The sequence below is a fragment of the Dermacentor silvarum genome, chromosome 7 (genome assembly GCF_013339745.2).
Source record: "Dermacentor silvarum isolate Dsil-2018 chromosome 7, BIME_Dsil_1.4, whole genome shotgun sequence".
In the NCBI taxonomy this organism is placed as follows: Eukaryota; Metazoa; Arthropoda; class Arachnida; order Ixodida; family Ixodidae; genus Dermacentor; species Dermacentor silvarum.
In genome coordinates, this window is record NC_051160.1 from 19,466,243 (window position 1) to 19,490,492 (window position 24,250).

The 24,250-nt window shown below is 45.3% G+C and overlaps 1 protein-coding gene across 1 annotated transcript in view; it reads left to right on the forward strand.

Moving 5' to 3' along the window:
* Positions 1-4,627: 4,627 nt before the first annotated feature.
* The window catches only part of LOC119458675 (uncharacterized), a 35,686-nt gene continuing 16,063 nt past the window's right edge, over positions 4,628-24,250 (forward strand). Inside the window, exons 1-8 of the mRNA XM_049670311.1 lie at positions 4,628-4,712; positions 6,210-6,257; positions 8,693-8,834; positions 10,102-10,140; positions 12,403-12,531; positions 14,273-14,338; positions 16,411-16,764; positions 18,557-18,646. Coding sequence (XP_049526268.1) covers positions 8,693-8,834; positions 10,102-10,140; positions 12,403-12,531; positions 14,273-14,338; positions 16,411-16,764; positions 18,557-18,646 — 820 coding nt within the window. The 5' untranslated portion in view covers positions 4,628-4,712; positions 6,210-6,257. The remainder of the gene's footprint in view (positions 4,713-6,209; positions 6,258-8,692; positions 8,835-10,101; positions 10,141-12,402; positions 12,532-14,272; positions 14,339-16,410; positions 16,765-18,556; positions 18,647-24,250) is intronic.

The following is a 24,250-nucleotide window of genomic DNA, read 5'->3' on the forward strand; positions in this document are numbered from 1 at the left end:
GGTGTTCTTCAGCCATGCAAACCACGAACTTTGCTTCGAAACCCGGTTCGCACATTTACAAACGCCCGCGAGCCGTGGGAGAGCTCAAAAAGTTACATTGAACGTATTTTGTTATCAAAACTACAAAAAGTAAACTATTTTTAATTACACAGATGGCGCGTAAATCGTTTAGTGGTCAAATTTTGACTTAAAAAATGGTTGAATTTTGCATAAAGGTTTTTCAACTCGCAGTTATAAATAATATGTGACTCTTAACGCTTGTATCCTCGTATCAAACTCCAAAACAAAATTATGACATTTTTTAAGCAGCACTTACTCTTTAGGTACAAATAAAAGTAGAAGAAAATGTTTCGTTCTCAGGCAGGGTGCTTTTTGTAGGGAGGAAGCCCACTACAATGAACAGCAAAGATGGCGGCTTTTTCTTTCGTTTGTAGTTTTTGTTTTTGTTCCGAGCGCGCCCGGCAATTTGACTTGGGGTCACGCCTCGAGCAAAGTGTACGGCCTTGGAGCGTCCAACATAAGCCTCAGATTGTGATAAATCATAATCGCGTGGGCGCTTCGTCAAGAAACTGCAAAAGGAACGCGCGTCACGAAACATCAAACGACGGCTGTTCGTCGGCTGCTCTTGGAACGTCGCGCGTGCCAGCTTAAAAAAAAAAAAATGAATTTCAACGGACTCGAGCGGTAACAGAGCGTTTCGGACATTTTCAGGGAAACCATAAAGATTGCTCTCAGACCGTTGATTATTTTGACACGTTCACATGCGCAATAAAAGCTCTGAACAATCGATGATCCGAACATGATGCGTGAAAGACGAGGAGGAGGAGTTGCCGGTGCCTGAAAGCTGCGGCCGCGAGCGGCGGCCCATCCGATGCCATGGACGACTGTAAGTGTCTTTTAAATGAATTCATTCTCAATTTCTGGATACAATAAAGACTCCGGTTCACTATATTTTCGAGGCGCCTGTAACTGCGAACCGCGTACCTTGGATGGTGCAATGAGCTTTCTTCGAATTCCTTTGCAGCGCAGTCTACCGAGCAGTCCCAGTCACAGCTGTCGCAGGCGTCAGCGTGAGTACTCTGTTCAACGTTCAACTATCGATCACGTGGTAAATGCTGCTCAGTTCGATTAAAATTTCCCTTGGTGCACACATAATGCACTCCCGTACACATCGTATGACAAGGAGACACTCTTTGAATCACCAGATCAGTCTAGTCTCAATCTGTACTGATAAGGCATTCTTTTAAAACACCATATTCGTTAACTTCGCAGTATTAGATTTAACACTATAGGTAAAAAAAAGGGAAAGTGGGACTCCCACATTAGGATTTTGCGCCGTAACTTCAGCCTACGCTTGATAGTCTACAGTGTACTGCTGGGGTCTACGATTCATGTCCACCCGCTACAAAGGAAAAAGCACCATAGGATCATCATCATCATTTGGTGAAAAGCTGTAATGCATGCTGTCCGTCTCGAGATCATCATCATCGCACCAGCACCTGCACAATTAAAGGAAAGCTTTATGTCAGGCAGTACCTTTAAAAATATGTACTTGAAATGCAGTAACGCACCTAATCAAATGACGTCGATGTAAATGTTGCATGTTGAAATCAGGCTACTAAGTGTTACGAACAAAGTTATTATTGCGATAGCAATTATATGGACCCTCCAAAGCGGAATTCCGCCGTCGGCGCCGTCGCCGTGATATGGACACTCCAAATCGGATTTCTGCCGTCGGCGTCGCCGTGAGGTTCCGTATGACGTCAACGGCGATGAAATCATCGCCGCGCTCCGCACATTGTAGGTATGGTGTCATTACTAACCAAAACCAGTTTATTTGTGGACGGAAACCTCGTCCAACAAACGAGGTAGACGCGCAATGTGTCTACAGATAACAGTTTGAACTCTTGTCAAAGTAAACATAACTTATTCCAAAGCAGAACGGTACCCACGCTGGATCGTCTTATGTTTCCTAACTATTCATTGCTGCTAATAGACAGCTTATAATTGCAGTGAGAAGGCTTCAGTAAGGCGCTACTACTTCCTTAGGCGTGAAGCTGTTTTATTTACATTTATTTTTGATTTCGGGGCCGACGTTCCCTCCGCCCGAGAAGGCACGCTCGTTTCAAGTCGTGTCACGCTGAAGAAGCTTTTGAAAACAAACTCTTCTCGCCTCATGCTGGTTGAGTCTCCCATTTCAAGATCAAGAAGTGAAAATACATTAGGCTACTTCAAGCATTCAAAAATGATTTAATTCATTAATTTTGTCGCCGTTTGTTAATTCGACCTTTCGGATAATTCGACCAAATCTTTCGGTCCCGCAAGAATCTAATTAAGGGGAGTCGACTGTATACTCCTTTAGAAGTTCCCTTAAATGTACATCTCCAAATGATGTAAAGAATATGCCCGGTCCTCCGACACATTTCCTGATATGACGCCAATCCGTCCGGTCGCCTACCGAATCCGAACGGCAGGGATGTGTCCCCTCAGACCTCGCGTGTCCTCCCTCTTGGTCATCGGCTTCCATCATCTTAAGTATAAAACGGGAAAGGAAAACTAGTGACCAACTTGGGTCACTAAGTATGTGATAACATATATATATATATATATATATATATTATATATATATATATATTGTGCTGCTCTACAATGGCGAAAAAATAGGCGGAAGCCATCTAGCGCTGACTGTCGATGGTAATGCGTTCAGCATCTAATCAATGCAGCAACACAACGTGTTTCCACCATCGAAACGAGCTCTGCACGACGCGTGTACTGCAGCGGGACTCCTCCTTCGCGCTTCCCTAGGAACGCTCGGCGGCATCTAGCGTCGCCGCCGCGAAGCCTGCGCGTGGCCTCCGAAATGCACGGCGCGCGGTGCTTGCGAGCGCAGAGAAACGCGTCATGCCGCAACCGGACTCCTCTCTCGCGCTTCTTTCTAGACACGCTGCGCCGTCTTGTGACACTGCCGAGAAGTCCACGCGTGGCCTCCAAGACGTGAAGCGTGGCGCGCTGGTGCCCGCGAACGCTGACGATTGTCCCCTCGCTTGCCGCACATTCAGTGGCACATACTGAGTGACCAAAGTTGGCATCAAAGAGCTCATTGGAAACCAACAAATACCGAGTGGCAAATATCCAATGCTCCAAGTCGGCGTCAAAGCGTTTCTTCGAACGGCGGTACCTGCCCGGTCCCGCATCTAGAATAATACATGTTGGCGTGATAGAGGATCGTTGAAGAGCGGCTCGTATGTACACATTGCCAGATATTCAGTTACCCAAGTCTGTCGGATGGCTGGCTTCGAACACTGTTCCCTCAGCACAGCAGCCCCATGCGCTACCCATTCGAACACCTACTACCCAGTGACCCAGATAGGCGGAAAAACGGTTAGATACAAACACACATAGATACAAACATAGTCCCATGAAATAGGTGGTATTCAAAGCCCGACGTCAATGACGTGTTTCCGGCTTCCAAAATCGCTTCCACCGCTTTCCACCAGCAAAAGCATAGGTTTAAGATCCGCATTTTAAATCCAGAGGGCGCCACCCTATGGGGCGTGGATTTGGACACACCTACTGCGGGAATAAGTACCCTATGAACAATGCTAACGCATTAATATTCTGGTGTAAAATAAAGCTAGATGTAGACGGCACAATATAGGTCAAACGTTTAATCACTATGTCTTTACCGGCTTTCGAGAAAATTGTTAACTCTATGTGAGACGTACCGCGCCGCACCGTCATCGACGACGAAAAATTGATGTTTAGTACATTTTAGATGCCGTCAGTTGACGCGGCAATAGAGGATGAAAAGTCAAGGCTACGAACCGACACGTTATGCTTAACCTGTCTTTATGTTTGACAAAGAAAGGGTGCTTTTGTTTGAACAAACTCGAAAAATTGGCCGCGACTTTGCAGCGATGCCTGTTCCCGATGCCATTCTTTTTCGCGCTTTTCGCGCTGCGTCCGGGCTTAGAACTACGCTTCGCCCGCGTTATCAGTGAGCTCAGGCGGCCGTAAACGCTGGATGATAAAAGTGGCATAGAATCAAGCGGAAAGCGCCGCTACAAAATCGCGACCATGGACTCTTCGTTAGAGTACTGCTGTGAGCATGCACCTGTGCCACATGATCAAGGAATAGTTCTTCAGGTTTGTTAGAGACCGGCTATCAACAACGATCATCAACAATAACTGACTTTGAGATATTTTGTGTCACCAGTGAAACCTCGTTATACCGAAACTGTATATAACGAAATAACGAATATAACGAAGTCAGTGAAATTCCCCTTGAAATCCTCTTAGAGATTCATATTGCAGTACATGCAGTAAGCGATATAAGGAAGCAAAAAAAAATGTAATAACTCTGGCTCCCCCTTCGACTTTCGTTATGACGAGGTTTCACTACATTATTATGGGTCCGAGGATGGTAGGGGCGGTCTTTGGTAAAGACGCGGAAGTATACGTCGGGAGAGCTGCCCTCGAAGCTCACGCGTAATTGCTGTGGACCTCGGCTTTGGCGCTGCGCGCGCGCAGGGTGTCTGACACGCAGCTGCTGGACTCTTCGGCCCTGAACGAGGACCCTTTGAGCAGCACGAGCCGTCGGCTAGACGCGGTCATCCCGGACTCGGCCATCTACGCCGGCGGCGCATTCGTCGCGCTCGTGGTCGTCGGCGGCATCGTGGCTTGCGCCATGGCGCTCAGGACAACCACGTCGCGTGCGTCGCTTCAATCCTACTTCCTATAGCGATGACCCTTGGGGTCACGCCTTTCTAGATTGCCGTTCACTTTGCAAACTCCGCCTCTTCAGGCGTCGCGGAAGCGTGACCCCTTTTCCTCCGCCCTGGAAAGATAGGTCGCGCGTGCCGAAACACGGCGGGGAACAGAGAGAGGTAGAATGCATAGTAGAAGCGTGGCGTATACCATATAGTTTCTCACTATATTGCCTAGAGGGAAAGCTGGCGCTGCTGCGCTGTGATAGGCATGGGAATGCCGGTATATTGTGACTTCGGATTGGCATCGTTCTCGGAGAGCCAGGACGCCTTGAAGACGCACCTGGCTAACACCGTTCCGTCTGTCACAATTCTTCATTCCCTACTAAAACAGCACGTAAAAAGCTGTTTTATCTTTTTTATTACACAAAAACATGTTTAGTTTAACGATGAGGGCTTGTTATTGCATGTGCAATTATATGAAACGTAAAAAAGTATCAGCGGGCCGCTAAAGTTGGAGGACAGACGACAAGATTCGCGCTCGCTTTGGAACAGCTTGTCGTCCGTTTTTGGCTTTCTACGCTTAATTATGCATTGTAGCTGAGTAAACTTCATTGAGAGATCTAACATGGGTGAATGAAAACCTTTTATGTAGATTTTATTTTAAGAACGCATCATTTGTGTAGCCATATCCACGTTTTAGACGAAGCCTCGTACACGTTCACCAGCCAACACAAGCCTCGCAGACAGATATCCCGTCATTCCCATGACGGCACAGCGCCCTTTAAGAAACTCGCATAGACGGTGGCGCCAGATTACCCTCTAGGTGTTACAGTGATAAACTCTATGGCGTGTACGACTTCTGAGAGCACATCACCCGCCGGTCGAACGACCCCTTTCCGTCACCATCCCAAAGGTGGCGCTGTGGTCCCGAGTCGCGCAGTGTCCCTGTATCTCTATCATACAGGGTGTCACACGTACCTTTTGCCAAAATAATAATAAAAAAATATGCGAGCGCCACGTAGCTGGACAGAACCAAGGTAATGTCGTTTGCCATCTCTTGAAGGAAGTCAGACTTTTTTTATTTTGCTTAATTACATAATTGGTTAGCAATAATTATTTAGATTCTCAAATATTATAGTCAGAGCAAAATTGTCAATCAGAAAATTGTAGGCCATCATCAAAACATTGCCGATCTATTTTTCTGTTGCTCAATATGTGTTACATAAATGTGTTTTTTAAGCGTTTAAGATAGCCCGGAAAACACGAGTCGCCCGGCATTTTTCGCGCGCTCCTTGCGAGCTTCCTTAATATCTATAATTCGTTTTTTTTTTGCTCATTTGAAGCTATTTCTGCGTTTTTAACCGCATTTTAAGCGTGCCAGGAGACGCGCATAACGCCTAAACAACTTCTTTGACATGATGGAAAAAAAAGGAGTTGCCCTCTAATGCCATTAGCATTTGTCGCAAAGAGTGCGCTGGTGTATGATTGTGTTCTTTGCAGATTTGGACATACTTGGCACGGGCCTCCCGCTCGCGAAAGAGGACGAAGGCAAGTGTTGCGCTCCGCAGTTCTGACATTTTAAGAAAAATCTAACGAAAACTATACGGCCTCTTATACCATAATGCTATGTGGTAATATGTGTTTATACGGGAACATACGGATTTTCATACATGATCCCGTATGATGATATAGGGTTATGGCTGCGGAGAACTTGGGGCTAAGTACATGGTGTGGATCAGAGAGGAAACGGGGATATCCTATATTCTAATTGCCATTAAGAGAAAGAAATGGAGCTGGGCAGGCCACGGAATGCGTAGGATGGATAACCGGTGGATGATTATATAGAGTTACAGAATGGATACCGAGAGAAGGGAAGCGCAGTCGAGGACGGCAGAAAACTAGGTGGGGAGATGAGGTTAATACATTTGCAGGCGCAAGCTGGAACAGCTAGCGCAAGACAGGGGTAATTGGAGATTGCAGGGAGAGGCCTTCGTCCTGCGGTGGACATAAATATAGGCTGATGATGATGATGATGATGACATGTTTCGAGGGGAGGAATGAAGGTGGCTCTGAATTATTACACTGTAAAATAATTTACACCCTTGAATGTGAGTAATGGTGTAAATCTGTCTATAACTCATACCCTTACACGCTTTTTGGTGTAATCATGGGAGTTATAGATCTATTCACACCCTTATTCAGTTTTAAGGGTGTGAATTATTTTACGGTGTACTACAGCGAGTTCGCTTCGTACTTTTTTTTAATTACGCATATTTGCATAATCAAGCGGCTGTTTGATTTCGACTTTGAAAGGAAACTCGTCAAACTGTAAAATAAAAGTCACACTTGGCGTCGAAAGTTTTGGCAGCGAGGAAGAGGAGAGGCACGACCGCTCGCAATCTGATTGGCTGAGGGACCTGCCGACCAAACGTATTTTTTAATTAACGAACGCAGGAACCATCGCAAAGGATTTTAACAGCAACGCAAGCACAAATATTTGCGGTAAATGTGCATATTATTATAGATAAGTGTTGTGTTGTCTCGTACAATTACGCATATAGACGACTACAGCTGCGCAGGTTGAGCTGTCTTGTGACGTTTTGTTCAGTCACAACACGTTATAGACCTTTTTTCTTGCGTAACCTAAGCGTTATCCTTAACGAAAAAATTGAAAACGCGAATATGTGTTAATAATTATGCCGCTGCCAACGTATTTACGTCAGCAGCAAAGCATAGCATAGGCGGTCATTGCTGTAAGAGTTCTATGTCCTATGGTTGAACCAGTGACGGTGCTTCTACTGTATTCGGTATTCCGTGAATTATAATACTTTATGCGTAGGCACATGCTTAAAGAAAGTGCGGATAGTACATTAGGGCTGATTGCGTTTATAAAGTGGCTGCGATCAAAGTAAAGCTAGGAGATTATAGTTTCTTACAACCACATGATGCAAAGGAAAGCGTTGGTGAAATTATATGTTCTTTTTAATTGAAATACCGGAAATAATATGAGAAGGCAAACGGAAATGAAAGCATAGACTAAAATTCAACATCCCTTGGTTGTAAAGCTAAAACTACGTACCTTCCGCATCATGCGTCCGATGCTCTAGCGTTCAGTTTAAAGCGGATGCTTTTCCTCATCTGTGAATACTAGCCAATGAACTCTTTGTTGAGTTTACTAAACTTTAGTTCAGTCTACAGACGGGTCGATGGAGAGTACACACGCAATAAAAAAGTTGTCTATAGATTGTCTATACTCTGTATATTATACAGGGTGCCCAACGTAACTTAAGCCAAACTTTAAATATAGGCGAATGACACATAGCTGGACAGAACCAAGGTAATGCTGTTTGCCGTCGCTTGGAGTTACTCGGATTATTCTTTTTTGTATTCCGCCTAATTACATAATTAGTCTTAATTATTCAACTTCTCAAATCGTACCTTTACAAATCATATTAAAGGAAAAGTGTCAATGAGAAAAGTGTACAGAAACAAGACTACCCATACAGCTTTCTGTAAACTCAATACGTGCTACGTAAAAGTGTTTTTCCGAGCGTGAAAGAAGCCTGCGAACACACGCGAAGTGCCTCGAGTGATGACCATTTGCGCATTTTAATTTGGTCGCGTATTCGCGGGCTTCTTTCACGCTCGGCAAAATACGTTTAAGTAGCACGTATTGAGTTTACAGAAAGCTGTATGGGCAGTTTTTCATGTTACTCTACATTTTTCTCATTCACACTTGTCATTTAATTATAATAATTGTGAAGTTGATTAATCAATTAAGACTAATTACCTAATTAAGCGGAATGCAAACAAAAATAACTTGAGTATCTCCAAGCGACAGCAAACAGCATTACCTTGGTTCTGTTCAGCTACGTAGCCGTTTGCATATCTTTAAAGTTTGACCAAAGTTAAGTGAAACACCCTGTAGATTGTCTATACTCTGTGTCTATCTATAGTAACCGTTAAGAGTGAAACTGTCGCAGATGCAGCTGCTCCGCCCGTGGTCCTGCCGAGTGGGGTCCACGACGGGCAGCGGCGGAGGCGCGTCGCACGACCACGACCAACCTTCGAACCTCGGCGTAGACGACGCGGCAGAGTCCGACGAGCGGAGACATACCAGGCCGCGTGCGTGACCACGTCGTTCATTGTGGTTCTACGCACATTTCACCGCGCACACGCTGCTAATTGCGCAAGGTCGCGTGGGATCAAATCCTGGCCGTGGCTGCCGCATTTAGGTGAAGGCGAAACGAAAAAAAAAAAAAAAAAAAAACTGTATACCGTACATTGGGGTGCGCGTTAAAGCACACCAGGTGGTCAAAATTAATCTGAAGTTCCCCCCGTTATACGGCGTGCCTCATAATAAGATCGTGGTTTTTTGGCACGTAAAAACCCAGATTTTTTTAAACTTTACCACACGCTTTGCTACACTGCATGAGTGTGTAAGCGTGAAGCCGATAACGCAAGTTGTTTTCTTTGCACTGAGCGCCGGCTTTGTTAATGAACACGAAGAGTGGAGGCAGACCAGAGCAAGTGCATGCTTGGCAGTGTCATGTTCCTTAGTACTGACTCGTGTTCTTAAGTGCGTGATCCTAAGTACTGAATGAGGGTATCGACGCGGGCTGACTGGTACATGTACACATAATGTCCATTTCGCCAAAACAATGCGAGAACACGGGACGTGCTAAGAACGTGCGGCATAATAAATTGGACAGAGTACGCCGCCTGTACCACCTAAGTGTTATACATCTTGCTGACCTTGAGGCAGATTCCTCTTTAGACAAACGGGCAGCGGGTACACGCAAATTTTCAAATATGAAGCAGGCAGCAAACTGGCACTGCATTGCAAAGATGGCGGGGTGCTTGCGCAATCTTGACAAAAGCGTGCTATACGGAAGTATAAAATCAGAGGACACGCCAAATCGACGGAGCAAAGCAAAGAGCAATAAAGAAAGGCATCCATTACAGCAGCTTCAGTTAATATGGTCGATAAAGAGATCAAAATTTTGTATGGACGTTCACGTGCGCGAAGACTGGCAGTTGACGGGAGCGTGCGGTAATATTTGTTTTGACCAGTTTGCCCCCCCCCCCCCCCCAATCTCTCCCTCCTTTCCCTTTTCCTATGCAAGTGTATTTATACTCTATGTGTAACACTCAATAAGCGTTAGTTGCAGGCAGCGTTGTGTCGTACCTTTATGGCGCTGCTTCGACTGTTATTCTAAACCGCTTTTTCCGTGCGCTTTACTGCGCGACACCACTGTGTAACCGTGAAGCCGTAAGAAGTAACGCAAGTTGCTTTCCTTGCATTGCGTGAGTGCTATGTAAGTGAGCGCACTGGCAGGTAGAATTTCTTGATCAGCCTCAATTTCGTTGTTCTTGCTTTTCTAAATTGCAGCGAAAGTCCACAAGACACAGGCAAGGCGAGGCAGCAAAAGTAAGCACGCTTTGGTGTTTCGTTTCTTAAAACTGTTTATGAAGGGACGTTCTCTGCCATCGTGGTAGTAGAGCCAGGTTATACGGTGGCACACTATTAGATGAAATAATGCCTATTCAAGCCACAAAAAAAATGTACATTCATTCTACTTTATAGTAAAAAGAAAAATGATGAAGGAGAAGTACGCTGAGGACACAGTTTGTTGAATTTTAGTATGCAAGTCTCCATGCGAAACGTATAAGCTGATAACAGTTTTAGAATAGCATGTTTACTCGAATGTAAATCGACACTCCATTATCAGGAGCCCAAAACAAACAAGCAAGCAAGCAAACAAACAAACGAACGAACAGACGAACAAACAAACAAACATATTAAACAAACAAATAGCTTAATGTATACAACAAAACAATTTGTTCTGGGGAAGTTAATTGAAATAAGTACTTGTGGAAGTTATCGCTGCGCAAATAAGACGAGTACACGAAGAGCAGGAGACGGGACTTTGTTTTCTTTGTGTCCGTTTATATCAATGTACAGAGTGATCAACGTTAAGTCGACAGGTTTTTTTTTTTTAATTAGGCACTTAGATGTACGTGAAGACCACCTCTACAGTAAGGTTATGCGCCCAGGGGGACACAGAATGAGGTGATAATTATTAATGTCGGTGGCTTAATTAACTAAAATTGAATAATTAACTGTTTAGTGGCTGCAGTAAGCAGGCATGTTTGCATTGAAAAGTTAGAGGCAGTCGTGTTTCTGCACAGTATCAGTTGGAAGAATTCTTCTAGCGCATCCGTACTCCGAGATATCGAACTGCGAAGTTTAATTGCCGTTTGCAAGATTACGCATGCAGTGAGGACCGGCGCAAAGCTCCTCCCTTTTTTGACGCTGCTGTTACATGCGTCGTTCGTGCTGTCATATCTTGATTTCGCCAGCCGAGAGGGTAAGTGGGACAGATATCTTTGCCAATGCCTCCGCCTCGTTGTCAGACTAAAGGCCGCACGCAACAGCCTCGTCACATCAGGGAGGAGCTTTGCGCTGATCCTAACTCTCTTGCATGCGTAATCATGCGGAACGACAGTTAAAATTTGGAGTCGGATATCTCGGAGCACAGACACGCTCGAAGAATTCTTCCAACTGATACTGTGTAGAAGCACGACTGCCTCTAACTTTTCTATACAAACATACCTGCTTACTGCAGCCACAAAAAGTTAATTATTCAATTTTAGTTAATTAAGCCACCAACATCAATAATAACCACCTCATTCCGTGTCCCCCTGGGCGCATAACCTTACTGTAGAGGTGGTCTTCACGTATATCTAAGCGCCTAATTAAAAAAAAAAAATCAACCTGTCGACTGAACTTTGATCGCCCTGTATATTTCTCTACGATGACTTCTTTAAGTCGAACCCAAGCCAACCACAATTTCAACGACATTAAAGCATTTTATGTAGTTTTTTTTCGCCCACTAAGTTTGCCCCAGATGTTTTAGATGATTGCGTTTGACACAACCTCTCGTTACACGAGTTCACTAATAATCGCCATCCATATAGACATACTTGCCACGCTGTATTCTGTTCTGCTGTGACGACTGGCGACATCTTTTGACGCTGTTCACAACCAGAATGCGCCAGAAACATTCCTGCGTAACTCGAGTTTTCTCTGATTCACCACGCGGGAAGCAAAGAAGGACGCGAAAAAAAAAAAAGAAAAGAAAAAAGACAGGTGCACAAGCTTACACTTTCGACCAAATTTAATTTTCAAGGCATCAGATGTATACAAGCACGCATGATTCCGCAATCAGCAAGTCATTCAGCCGTGAGGTGCGTGGAATCTGAAAGACGAAATCACAATTTAAGAGAATCGAAGCTTTAGCTCGGAGCCAACTCTCCGATTTCTCTTTGTGAATAAATGTAAAATGCAGAACTGCCCTCACAAGACAACTGCTGGACAACTTGAGTGGAAGCTCTTGCATTCGAGGGAGAAAGTTAATTCCTAGCATCTGCAGAAAGCAGACGTTTCATAAAAGCCTCATACATTTGAAAAAAAAAAAAAAAAAATAAAAGCCAAGTTTCATTAAGAATAATAAAAAAAAAAGAAGCACGATATTGTGTATTTCTGCATAAAAAAAAAAAAACAGATATCGCACTTTCGTAAACTGTATCTGTTAGAGCATATAAAGCGGACAAATGTGACATATGAGTTCATAGATTACGCGCAATTGTTACAAAAATTATTATTGTTACAAATTGTTACAAACCGCAGAGCAACCGGCTCATACCAAGAAGCAGCCGAAGGCGACGCCACCACCGCGGCCACTCGTGACGGCCGAAGAAGAGACGGCGCAGTCCCTGGCCAGCGAAGAGGGCGAGGAGGCCCCCACGACGGTCGAAGGTGCAATACCCCTAAAGCGATAGCGCACTGTGCCATTTGGCCGACTGATTGGGGAGTTTTAGAGATAAGGAACCTATTGTTAAGGAACGTTAAGAAGTTCTAGAAATAGTGGGCCAGGTAAGCGTTCAAGATAACGTGAAAAGCGTACAAAGGAGTTGGCGTTCTTGGGTAGGCAAAGTCCCTTGGGGGCGCTAATTCTAGAGTTTTAGATTAGGGGACGCAAGGGAGGCTTGCGTCCGACTTGAAGAATACAACTAAGCAATCTGTACAAGTCCCACCAATACCCAAGAGATGCAAGGCGCCCTTGCGTTCCCTAATAAAAAAAAATATTCTATTACAGTCAGGACGCACAAAAGAACGCAAGCGAAGTTTGGGTTTATAGGTAGGCTAAGCCACTTAGGGGGTTATTTTGTTAACTAAGCGGACGTTTACAAACCATAAACTCTCAGAGACTGGGGCGAAATGCTAAAACACCCGTGTACTTAGATTTAGGTGCACGTTAAAGAACCCCAGGTGGTCCAAATTTCCGGAGTCCCCCACTACGGCGTGCCTCATAATCAGAACTAGTTTTGGCACGTAAAACCCCATGATTTAATTTTTTTTCTCAGAGACTAAATGGGCTGAAATTCTAAAAAGCTTGATTCGGGATCCCTTGTCGGTAATAGAATGAGCATACCACACTACTGAATGGTTTGAATAATTTTTTATTTTTTAATGGATGGGCATTTGGGCAAGTATGAGGAAGGGAAATGAAAAGAAGGGTCTCTTGGTAAGGGAAGACGCGCTGTTAGGAGCAGGATCTACAGTCGGTATAAGACCTCGGACACTCTGGCGAAATCAAGGAGAGGTTTTCTGCTAGTGAAGATGACTTCACAACTGCACGGCTTCAATTAATCAATTTCCGGTATGTGGCCTAAAGGGAATAATTAAGCATACATTTAGCGGATATACATTGTTTGTCGAGCAGGTAATGCCTGCACCGCCGCGAGAGTAATCCACTTGAAGAACTGGAACTGCATCACCAGGCTCAACGGAACCATAATTTAAAGGAACACGAAAGAGAAACGGAACAGCAAGTGTTTTTAGACATGCGAAGTATGTTTCAAGATTCGAACAGTAAGTTCTTTTAGACATGCGAAGTATGTTTCAAGAATCCGTTTTCATTATATTCGCAAAATAATGTTGGTTACTCGCAGAAGAAAACACACGGCGATGATTTTCTTGTGGAATTTGGCGCTCAAAACGCAGGACCACTAAATCACTGTTTTTGAATGTTTGGGCCCTTTTTGTATATGAAAACAGTTCTGAAATCCTGCTAGGTTGTCTTCAGTTCCTGTAAAATTTAGTGTAAGTGTTCTTTGTTCATTAATGAGGCAATGAACTACAGTACGGAGTACACGTTGTCGCTGGGAAATAGTGCGGCAACCTAACGTTGGCGTCGCCACCACTCTCTTGTTCTTTTCGCATTTCCCGGCTTTCCGAGACTTCGCTGAACAGTACGAACTATATTTTTGATACTTCCCAAGTGTGGTTTACTAATTTAGGTTTATGTACCATTCTTCTTTCGTGAACTTTAGTATATTTGTCCGAAAAAAAAAAAAGCGGCGTGTGAGATTTAGCTACGTTGCGGCATTTTGTGTTTACGTCGTCTCTCACTGTCTGCCGCTTCTTGCGCACTTCATAAGCAGCGCTTGTAAGTGACAGCTAACTTGCATTAAACCAGCATGTACGCTTTTCCCAGCGACCACCCGTCGCCGGACTACGAAGAAAGGCAGCGGAGTCAAGGGAAAACGGCGACAAAACGAAGGTAGTCTATTCACATCCTCCTTACCCCGTTCTCGTCGATTTAACGTGAAGCATGACTGCAATTGGATAGTTTTAGCCTGTTCGTATAAGTGTTACAGCCTGCGTAGTATAGAAACAAAGGAAATGTAGACGGCACCCATCGTGGCGGTAGGGTCATTTTGTTAAAAAAAATGAGAACGTTTAAGCTTCACCTTTACATCGGGGCCCCGTTCGCATCGCATTTTTCTTTATGAGTAGGCTTCACTGCAACACACAATATGGGAAAGCCAGCTTACAAAGACGAAGCTTGCACCGATTCCCTTAAAGTCGGCTTCACTTTTTAAGCACAAGTGCATTGCTGGGAAGACATTTTTAGGGGCAATATAAGCCGTCTTATATCAAAATATGAAGGCCCTAGGACCTTTTTTTATGATTTTACTGTTTCCTGTTGCCCCGAGGCGCACGCATGTCCAAAACGCACTGGCAGGCTAAGTCCCAGTTTGACCTTGGCTGAGCTTGAAGGTCAAGATTTACGGAATCAGGCACTTTCTGGGTTTGTACCTGGAGTAGTAGAGCTATCGCTCTAAAACTTTTGTGGGTGCTCACCCTCCTACATCACCGAACCAAGTTTGGGGTTGGACGCATGCACTTGTGTCAAGATCGGCCCACGTACGCCTTTGACCACGCTGCCCACCAGACAGGCTCTGGGTGCAAGCCCGGATAAAGCCCCGACGATCTTATTGTATAATGTAATCTCATTAAAAGGAACCAATACACATGCATTCATTAAGGTTACGTTGATGCCGACGCCTTTATTGCGTCAGCTAATTGGAGCGCAGACGTTTCAACGATAGTTAAATTAGCTATGATTAAACTCGGTGTCACAAGCTGGTGTCACCAGTGCTGCTGCTCACGTCTGAATCCTCGGTATTCCGTAAACGATAAAACACACACGCGCGGTGGATGGGCTTTAAAGTATAGCGGGTTTACTAAAAAAAAAGAAAGTGCACTAGCAGGTTTGCTATTTAGCTGGACTACACGAAGAGGCAAGGGTTATGTCTGACGAACCACGACGATAAATAAGGTAGTTAAACTGCATTAAATATATGTGTGCCTAAATCATATACTTGTTTGCGAAATATTCAAATACGAGCCTTCAGTGAAGAACTAGATTGCTCTGAGCATTAATAATGCAGTATTCCGCTTAAGAGCAGTCAACTTTGCCAATTAGCTTGCCTGCGACCTTCTGCGACTAACTTCTAACCGACTAGCGACTAACTTCTTTCTTCATGCAAAATGTACCCATTTCTGTGCACGCACGAAAAATAAATATATATATATATATATATATATATATATATATATACCAACTTTTTAGTTTTTATCCCATAGATTCCTCACAAAAAAAAATAATACATTTAAGTCCACAGCCGACCGAAGGCCTCTCCCTGCAGCGATCTGCTATTATCCCTGTTTTGCGTTAGCTCACTACGTACTACACCTCCAAATTTTCCGATGTGATCACACCGCCCAATCTACTATCGCCCTCGGCCCTTCCCTTAGAACCTCATTCTGCTGCTAGAGACCAACTATGATCTCCTCCACTATTACATCACCTGGTGCATGCAGCTACAGTTCTTCCTTTTAATAAAATCATATCCCAACGCCGCTGAGTAATAGACGAGAACACAGTAGCTGAGGCCGACCCCCCCCTTCCCTTCAGCTTTTCTTTTATAATAAATTTATTTATATATCTCTCTCCCCTAATCAAAGATGCAGTTTCAGCGAGCCCGTGTTTTCTCTCTGATCGACACTGCCGTCTTCCTTTCTCTCGTAATGTTAAGCCCCCTCTTCCCCCTCCCGTCCTTCTTACCCCCATTTTCCAAGTTTGCTCGCTGCGTGGTCTTTGCTTCACTTGAAGTTTATTTGTAGTACTGCCCCATAAGGTTAGAGCACTTCAAGTAACATTCGGCTGGAATTCACAAAATAAGATCTGGAACACCTGAGCATCGCGTACATACAGTGCGGAAATCGCTGTGCCAGATCTCAGCAGCCTTCCGAATTGACGGCCGGCTGGTTTGGTGCCGTGTGCAGTCGCCACGAAACGGCACCCGACCCCTCCGCCGGAAACTCGTGCGCGGAACGGACTCCCACGCCGCGACGAAAAAGGAGACGAACCAGTCGAAGAGGAACAACCCAAAGAGGAACCCGCGCACGATGAACCTGCGGCTGAACAGCCTTCAGCGGAGCAGCCCGCAGTGGAACAGCCTTCAGCGGAACAACCTTCAGCGGAAGAACCTTCGGCGGAAGAACCTTCAGCTGAACATCCAGAGGGCGAGCAACCCTCCGAGGAAGAGAAGAAAGCCGAGGAACAGCACCCTGTCGTAGCACCGACTCGACGTCCTGGTGCCAAGTCCCGTACGAAGTCACGCAAGAACGTCAAGGCGGGTGAGAGATTTACTCCGCGAGTCCACCTTAAGAACGATATGCAATATCTGCAAGGGTGCGTCTCCGAACATCTAGTTTGACCCAAACAAGAAGTAACAAGAAGTCCGACCTCGGAGTGGAGTCGTAAAGGACTCATTCACACTAAGCCGACACGACACCGATTTTGGTCTGCCGACTGTTGGCGACGGCAGTTCACAGGACGGAAAACGCTCTGGCCAGCGGTTGAAGGGAAGGAAAACACTATCACGAGCAGTCGGCAGACAAAAATCGGTGTCGTGTAGGCCTATAGTGTTGAATGAGCCTTAAGCGATTTAGGGCGTTAACGTTTGGATTGGTGCAGCCGATCCCTAACCACACCCCCCGTTCTATAGCGCCATCAAAACTTTCAAAACGTGTCTCTTCGACGCACGCTCTACTAGCAAGATCGCAGCCATCTTGCCTGTAGAGCAATAGTTTGGAGAATGAGGGAAGTCTCAACCTGGGAGCCAATGTCCCGACAAAGGGACTCGTCTTCTTCAGGCAGTCCTAACGAAGTCCTGACGAAGGCAAGTCACCTCTTGCCGAAGCGTTGGCTTCTTCAGACTTCAGACTTCGTTCAGACTTCAGACTTCGTTCACTGTTAATCAAGTACCCATCTTCATGTAGCCCTCTTTTCTGTTTGGATTGGTTAGGGCAAGTGAGATGAGTGAACCTGCCTAACCTGCCTAAGGAGATTCGCGCTGCCGCTTACACCGTCACGGGCACGCTCTGTACATTTAACATCGTTGTCAGTGCTTGGTTCTCGTGTCATATGAATGTTTCATTCCAGTTCTTGCTCAAGGCGCGCTCACAGTTATGCTTGATATTGTGCCTCGAGCTTAATAACTATAGACTGATGGGGCCATCATTATGTATACACACTGCATGCACGCAGTTTGGATTTCTCACGTTGATCGCCGGTTCTAGGATGGACTCCATGTAAATTACGAGGCCGATTTCTGACACTTTTATCGTTTCTGAGTTGTATTGTTTCTACTGCGGGCGCAGTGCCAGCCGATAAGAAAAGCATACATTTATTACATCTTTGACACCTGTTTGTGTGTCTGCCTGCGTTCTCATCACTATACGGCGTGCCAAAACTGTTAGTTGGACGAGTAGGCATGGTTGCGTATACGTAGAAAAATAACGCCGAAATGGCATTAAGAAATGACAGTCGGGAAATAGACATTTCCGCCCCTCTTCCTTCCTATACTCATGCTATAGGACATAAAGCAAGAAATAAGAAGGAGAAGGAAAGAGAGGGAGAAAAATATCTGTGGCAGTTTAAACGCTAACTTCGTTCTCGAGCATGGGCTGTCGCTGCTGGAGTCGATATCGTGAATCCTTGGGAATGGGGGGCTTGTCAGGTCTGTCATGATTCGAACTTATATATATATATATATATATATATATATATATATATATATATATATATATATATATATATATTGGATCCTCAGCTAGAAGGCCTAAGTATAACAGGAGAGAGTTACGAGCGTCGGTTTTCAGAGTTCACGTTGCCAGCACAGAAGCGCAAAAAAAAAAAAAATCTACTTAGGAAACTTGGAAAGAAATCGACGCCAATGCATTTGGACCTCAAGTACTTTGAAACACTTTGAATCCTTCGAGTACAGAGCAAGTGGCAATGAGGAAATGCATCGAGGACCATTACTCGGAGCGTTTTTTATTGCTTTCTTTTGTTTCGCAAAGAGCGTGAAAGGTCGCACAGTAAAATGTTACAGAGCGTTAATTGCTCTTTACTGCGCTCTTGCAGAGAAAAAGGCGCAACCGACGTCACCACGGACGACGGCGGCAAAGACGACGACCCAGGAACCTACTGTCGGAGTCAAGCGGCTTCCGGAAAGTGAGTGCTGCTCGGCTCAAATCGACGCCGCGCATTTAACCGAACCTCCTTATATAACAAAGCATGCCGTGAGTGGACGGGATCTGAGGAGAAAAAAGTATTCAAGCGAAACTTTTTTTAGCGAACTCTTCTGGCATTTGTTGACCTTGGCTGCTGCTGCTGAAACTTTGAAACTTTGAAACTTTATTCATTCCAGCATTCCATAATTTGGGATGCTGGGGGACGGGGTCAAAAAGCCTCTGCTGCTGTCTTGCCCAATGGCTCACAGACAAGACAGCACTCGTATAACAAATTGGTTTATATACGTAGCCCCATCTGCTCAAATCCTATGGATAAGCCGGTGGCGTGCTATTTTCTCTACGGAATTACGCAGTGAAACAAGAGCACCCATATGTATTATCACTGTTGCAAATATGGGCCTTCACGCGCATCATTCCTTTCCTAATCGAAAAAGTCGCAGTTTCGCCCGAGAGGCGAAGCATCGATTGCGATAGCAAATTAGTAGACAGGCTATACGAAGTAAGGATAGTAGCTTTATCGGCCACATAAGGTTGTAAAAATTCCCTTAAGAACAAAATAAACAAGCACGGTGGCACGCGCGCACAGGTAAACAGGAACACATCTCGCTCGACGACCGCGGAAACTCGTCAAAACGCTGGAGTGAGAAAGCGCGCCAGCGGCAGAGACCAAATTGACCTTCGCGCTGGCTCTCGCTTCAACGCGAACTAAACGTCGAAAGCACAGCGCATACGAAGCTACCGGCACTCGGCGCATGCACTTTGTACCCATCGCAGATCGTTTTGAAGACGAGGCCCCCGCGGGCACGGGCATCGCACTTCGGCCACATGGCAGATCGCTTTCAAGATAGGCGTCCGCGCGGCAGCTCCGTACGAAACAGCCGCAAAAGCAGAACGACCCCCCCCCCCCCCCCACCGTCTCCATCGCCTCCTCCCCGTGCCTCGCGCGCGAACTGAAAACCACGCACGCTTGCGGCCGCCTAACTCCTCTCTAGTGTGCGCGAGAGATTAGGCTGCATTTGCCGGCTCACCCTCGCTCGCTTTCAGTCGCGCACGCAGCGTACGGCGCGCGGCAGCGCTTTTATCGCCGTTGGACTTTATATGGAACCTCACGGCGACGGCGACTGGCAAAAATGCGCTTGTAGTGTCCATATAATTGCTATCGCAATATGTGTACGCCTTCTTTCTTGGGGTTGTGTTCTTGCCGAATAAAGTGGGCCGATCCCTCCGCGGAGGCAGTGTAATCGGCCGTCGCGTATGTACACTGTAAAATAATTTACACCCTTAAAAGTTCATAAGAGTGTAAATCGGTCTGTAACTCGTATAAGGGTGTAAATCTGTCTATAAATCACACACACATATTTCTGATGTAAGGGTACGATTTATAGACCATAAGGGTGTAAATTGATCTATAACTCATACCTTTACACCAAGAAAGGGTGTAAGGGTGTGCGTTATAGACAGATTTACATACTTGTTCACTTTTAACGGTATAAATTGTTTCACAGTGCTATAGCGTGTTGGTAGTCTCTGCCACTTGCCGGGCATATAGGCGTAATCACTATACTGTACAAATTGCTGCACCACCCCCTCCCTCTGCAGTACGTTAAGATGACCTCCTCGCAAGAGACAGTTACAGTGCTGCACTTATATCTTACGTTTGTCATACAAAAGTCTCTTACTACTGAATATAGCATTACTATTGAATATCGCATTTAATTAACCACTTCACGAAAGCTTCGCTTCGCATAGATTCCTATATGTGCGTTGGATCTATATATATATATATATATATATATATATATATATCATAAGAAGCCAACAAGTTTTTTCATCCACTTTAATATCTGTTAATTTATGATTTTCTTTAATTGAATTAGTAAGTACCCCTTTGTTCTCCTTGGGGTCAATGTTTGTTGGCTTCATCTGATATGATTAATAAACATCGGGCCCCTCGGCTCCCTTTCTTCTGTATATATATATATATATATATATATACAGGGTGTTTCAGCGAACACTTTCAAAAATTCTTAAAGTTTACCTGGGGCAGATAGCCCAATTCTAGTTAATGAGCCGGTCTACTCGAAGCGGCGGACATTACTTGCGCAAAAAATTGAAATGCATAATCGCCTAATTAATAAAAAATTACTAATTCAGTTTTTAACTAATTATCTGATGGCCCATATTGTAATCCAGAAATTGTAGCCGTAGAGTTCGCAAGACGGATCCACTTGGAAGGAATTCTCTGGATGACACCAGTTTCAGGATATTAATTCCCGAACTTTGCGGAGAAATGCATTGGCGTTCCAGTTAATTTTGTGCTTCAATGCATAAAGCGACGTTTTTTTAAGAAACTAACTGGAACGCCAATGCATTTTTTCGCGAAGTTCGGGAATTAATATCTCGAAAGCGGTGTCATCCCGGGAATTCATTCCAAGTGGATCCGCCTTGCGAACTCCACGGCTACAATTTGTACATTACAATATGGGCCATCAGGTAATTAGTTAAAAACTTAATTAGTGAATTTTTATTAATTAGTTGATTATGCATTTCAATTTTTTTGCGCAAGTAATGTCCGCCGCTTCGAGTAGACCAGCTCATTAATTAGAATTGGGCTATCTGCCCCAGGTAAACTTTAAGAATTTTTGAAAGTGTTCGCTGAAACACCCTGTATGTACACTTCACACACACAAATACACACACGCACGCACGCATGCTGAGGCCACGTGCGGGGTAGGGAGCCAACATGCAACGCCGTTTGAAACGGCGTTGCATGTAGGTTCCCTATTGCGGCGCGGCCGAAAGCGCCATCTCGTTTCTCTGGAACAAACTGCTCCGCTAAAAAAGGTCAATAACGGTGAAATGTCCTCGCATCTTCTGAGAAGATATCGCAAATGTCTGTGCAGATACAAGACATTACACTTTTCGCGTGAAGTTTCGCGTGACGGAGCTGGGATACTCGCAAAAGAATGCTTACGCATTAAAAAAGTTGTCGCAGTTTCACCTGAAAGGCGAAGCATCAATTGCGATAGCAAATTTGTAGAGAGCTATACGGAGCAATGATATTAGCTTTATCAGCTGTATAAACTTGGACATGCAGCAGCACCAGCAACACGCAGAACTGTTGTCGACGACGTCGGCGTTTTGCCCGCGTTCGCTCAAAATGCGTGCGGCGTTGGTGACTGTTGCCGGAGCCTCTGATATAAATAGGCACTTGGTGCCGCAGCTAAACGTCGCCTCCCTTCCCTCCCCCTCCCCCCCCCCCTCCCCCACGGCCTCTCGCGCGTCGGCAGAAGGCGCGTTTGCTCTACATATATGGTGATTGTAAAGGAGGAAAGAGACGCCTACTTCTGCAGCCCTTAAGCGAGCACGGCGCAGAACGCGCGTTTGTTCTCCGCCTTGCGTTCACTCCCCGTGAAAGCGCGCGCCCCTCGCGCCCTTTCACTCGCACATACAGCGTTCGGCGCGCGGCGACCATTTCATCTCCATTGACGTCATACGGAACCTCACGGCGACGGCGACGGCGACGCCGACGGCAGAAATCTGCTTTTGAGTGTCGATATAATTGCTATCGCAATAAAATAAACATGTATGTTGTCGATAGTATTACTACAGAGCCAAGACATGCATGCATCTATATGCTCCCTAAGTATTACGTTTTCCTTAGATGCGGTTTTAGCCAGCGGCGCCCTATGCTAATTGCTAACCATACTGAGACGTTTTGCGTCGAAACATATAGCTGCAGCCATATTTGGCTTGCTTGTGGAGTTGTTATCTTAAAGAATATGAAGGAATCTTAAACATTTATTTCTTTAAATTTTTGCATTAATATTATTTTTTAATGCAAATTAGATATGAAGACGAAATTTGCAGACTAGCCAGAGAAAGGTCGGGGGCTTTTCAAGATATCGTATGTTAGCGGTCTGTAAGTGTTTGGCTCCATTGGCACATGAAGGCGAGTATACGGTCTTATCTTCGTCACTGCACTAACGAATTCTGTGAATACACAATGTTTAGGAATAAGCATCCCCTTCCTAATCGTTTACATTTCTTGGTAATATGCGAAAAGGCTTGAGTTATTCACCTGCTCGCATTCACCGGGAGTCCCCGAATGCGGAAATTCCCATACAAAAAATTTGCCGCGTATCTGCGTGCTTCGCTGCAAATGTCGTCGAAAGACGATAGTCTTCTGCCGGCCGTACTACACGAGTGCTGGTCTGATCCGCGGCCACCCGTGATGCTGTTCTCGTACCATTTCCGTCCTGGCATGAAGGTTTGTTTGAACAGATTTCATTTTACCGCATTATTTCATCAAGCGGCCATTTATGTTTTGCCCTGCCTCAGACAGCGCTTCCTTTATGTTGAATCGGCCGCATCTGGCTGGCATTGATAAAATTGAGGAGGCGCTGCGTGAGACATGGACGCCATCTGGCAATACATCGGGAAACATGAGCTTGTGCAGAGGGTTTCCTTCCTCCATGGCAGAAGGCGCTCGTCGGCGCGCAGTCAGGGAACGTCGTTCGTCGACGCGCATAGCATGGCATTTTCAGCGCAGCTTAAGAAACTAGGGTCTTTAGAGTTACGTATCTATGTATTTTCTATTAAAGGAACACACCTAATACTTACCTATAGTGATGTTGCGCCTCAGATATGCGTAATATTTACTTTGTGATCGATAACGTTCACAAGTATGAACAGCCGTACCAGTTTAAGTAGTGTGCGGTAAGCAAGTGGTCCAACTTTGGCCGGGTGGCTGAACCGGGTGACAGACAGACAAACAGACAGACAGACAGACAGACAGACAGACAGACAGACAGACAGACAGACAGACAGACCAAATTTTCAGCGTTTAAGTTCCCCAAGAAAGACTATCGTCTTTAAAAACCGGCAGATCCCACACCCTGTGTGGATCGACGTTATGCGAAGCAGTGTGCGGGGAGCCTACCAAGTTAACGAAACGACCATGAGAGTACCAAGACGTAGATCGGCTGTTTCATGACCTACATGACAGGCATGTCGTGACATTCATCTCATGAACTATCATTTATGTTCGTCATACACTCTCGTCATGGTATGCCAAATTTGGTACATACAGAAATTAACGAAACGACAATGAGAGCACCAAGACCTAGGCGGCTAGATAGATAGATAGATAGATACTCTCAAAGTGGAAAATGTTCGCGAAGAAATGCTTCAAATTTAAAATCTTTCGCAGATGTATGCCAATGAGAACAACTACTAATACACCAAAGCGAAGCTGTGTAAACAACTTCTCAGACTCTTCACAAGCGCTAAGGGTTCGTTGGTTGTCAGTTCTTATGACGAATAAGCACCCGACGCCGCATGCGTGCTATCACAGACTCCATGGTCACACGGTCGCGCGCGCACACACACACACACACACACACACACACACACACACACACACACACACACACACACACACACACACACACACACACACACACACACACACACACACACACACACACACACACACACACACACACACACACACACACACACACACACACACACACGCACGCACGCACGCACGCACGCACGCACGCACGCACGCACGCACGCA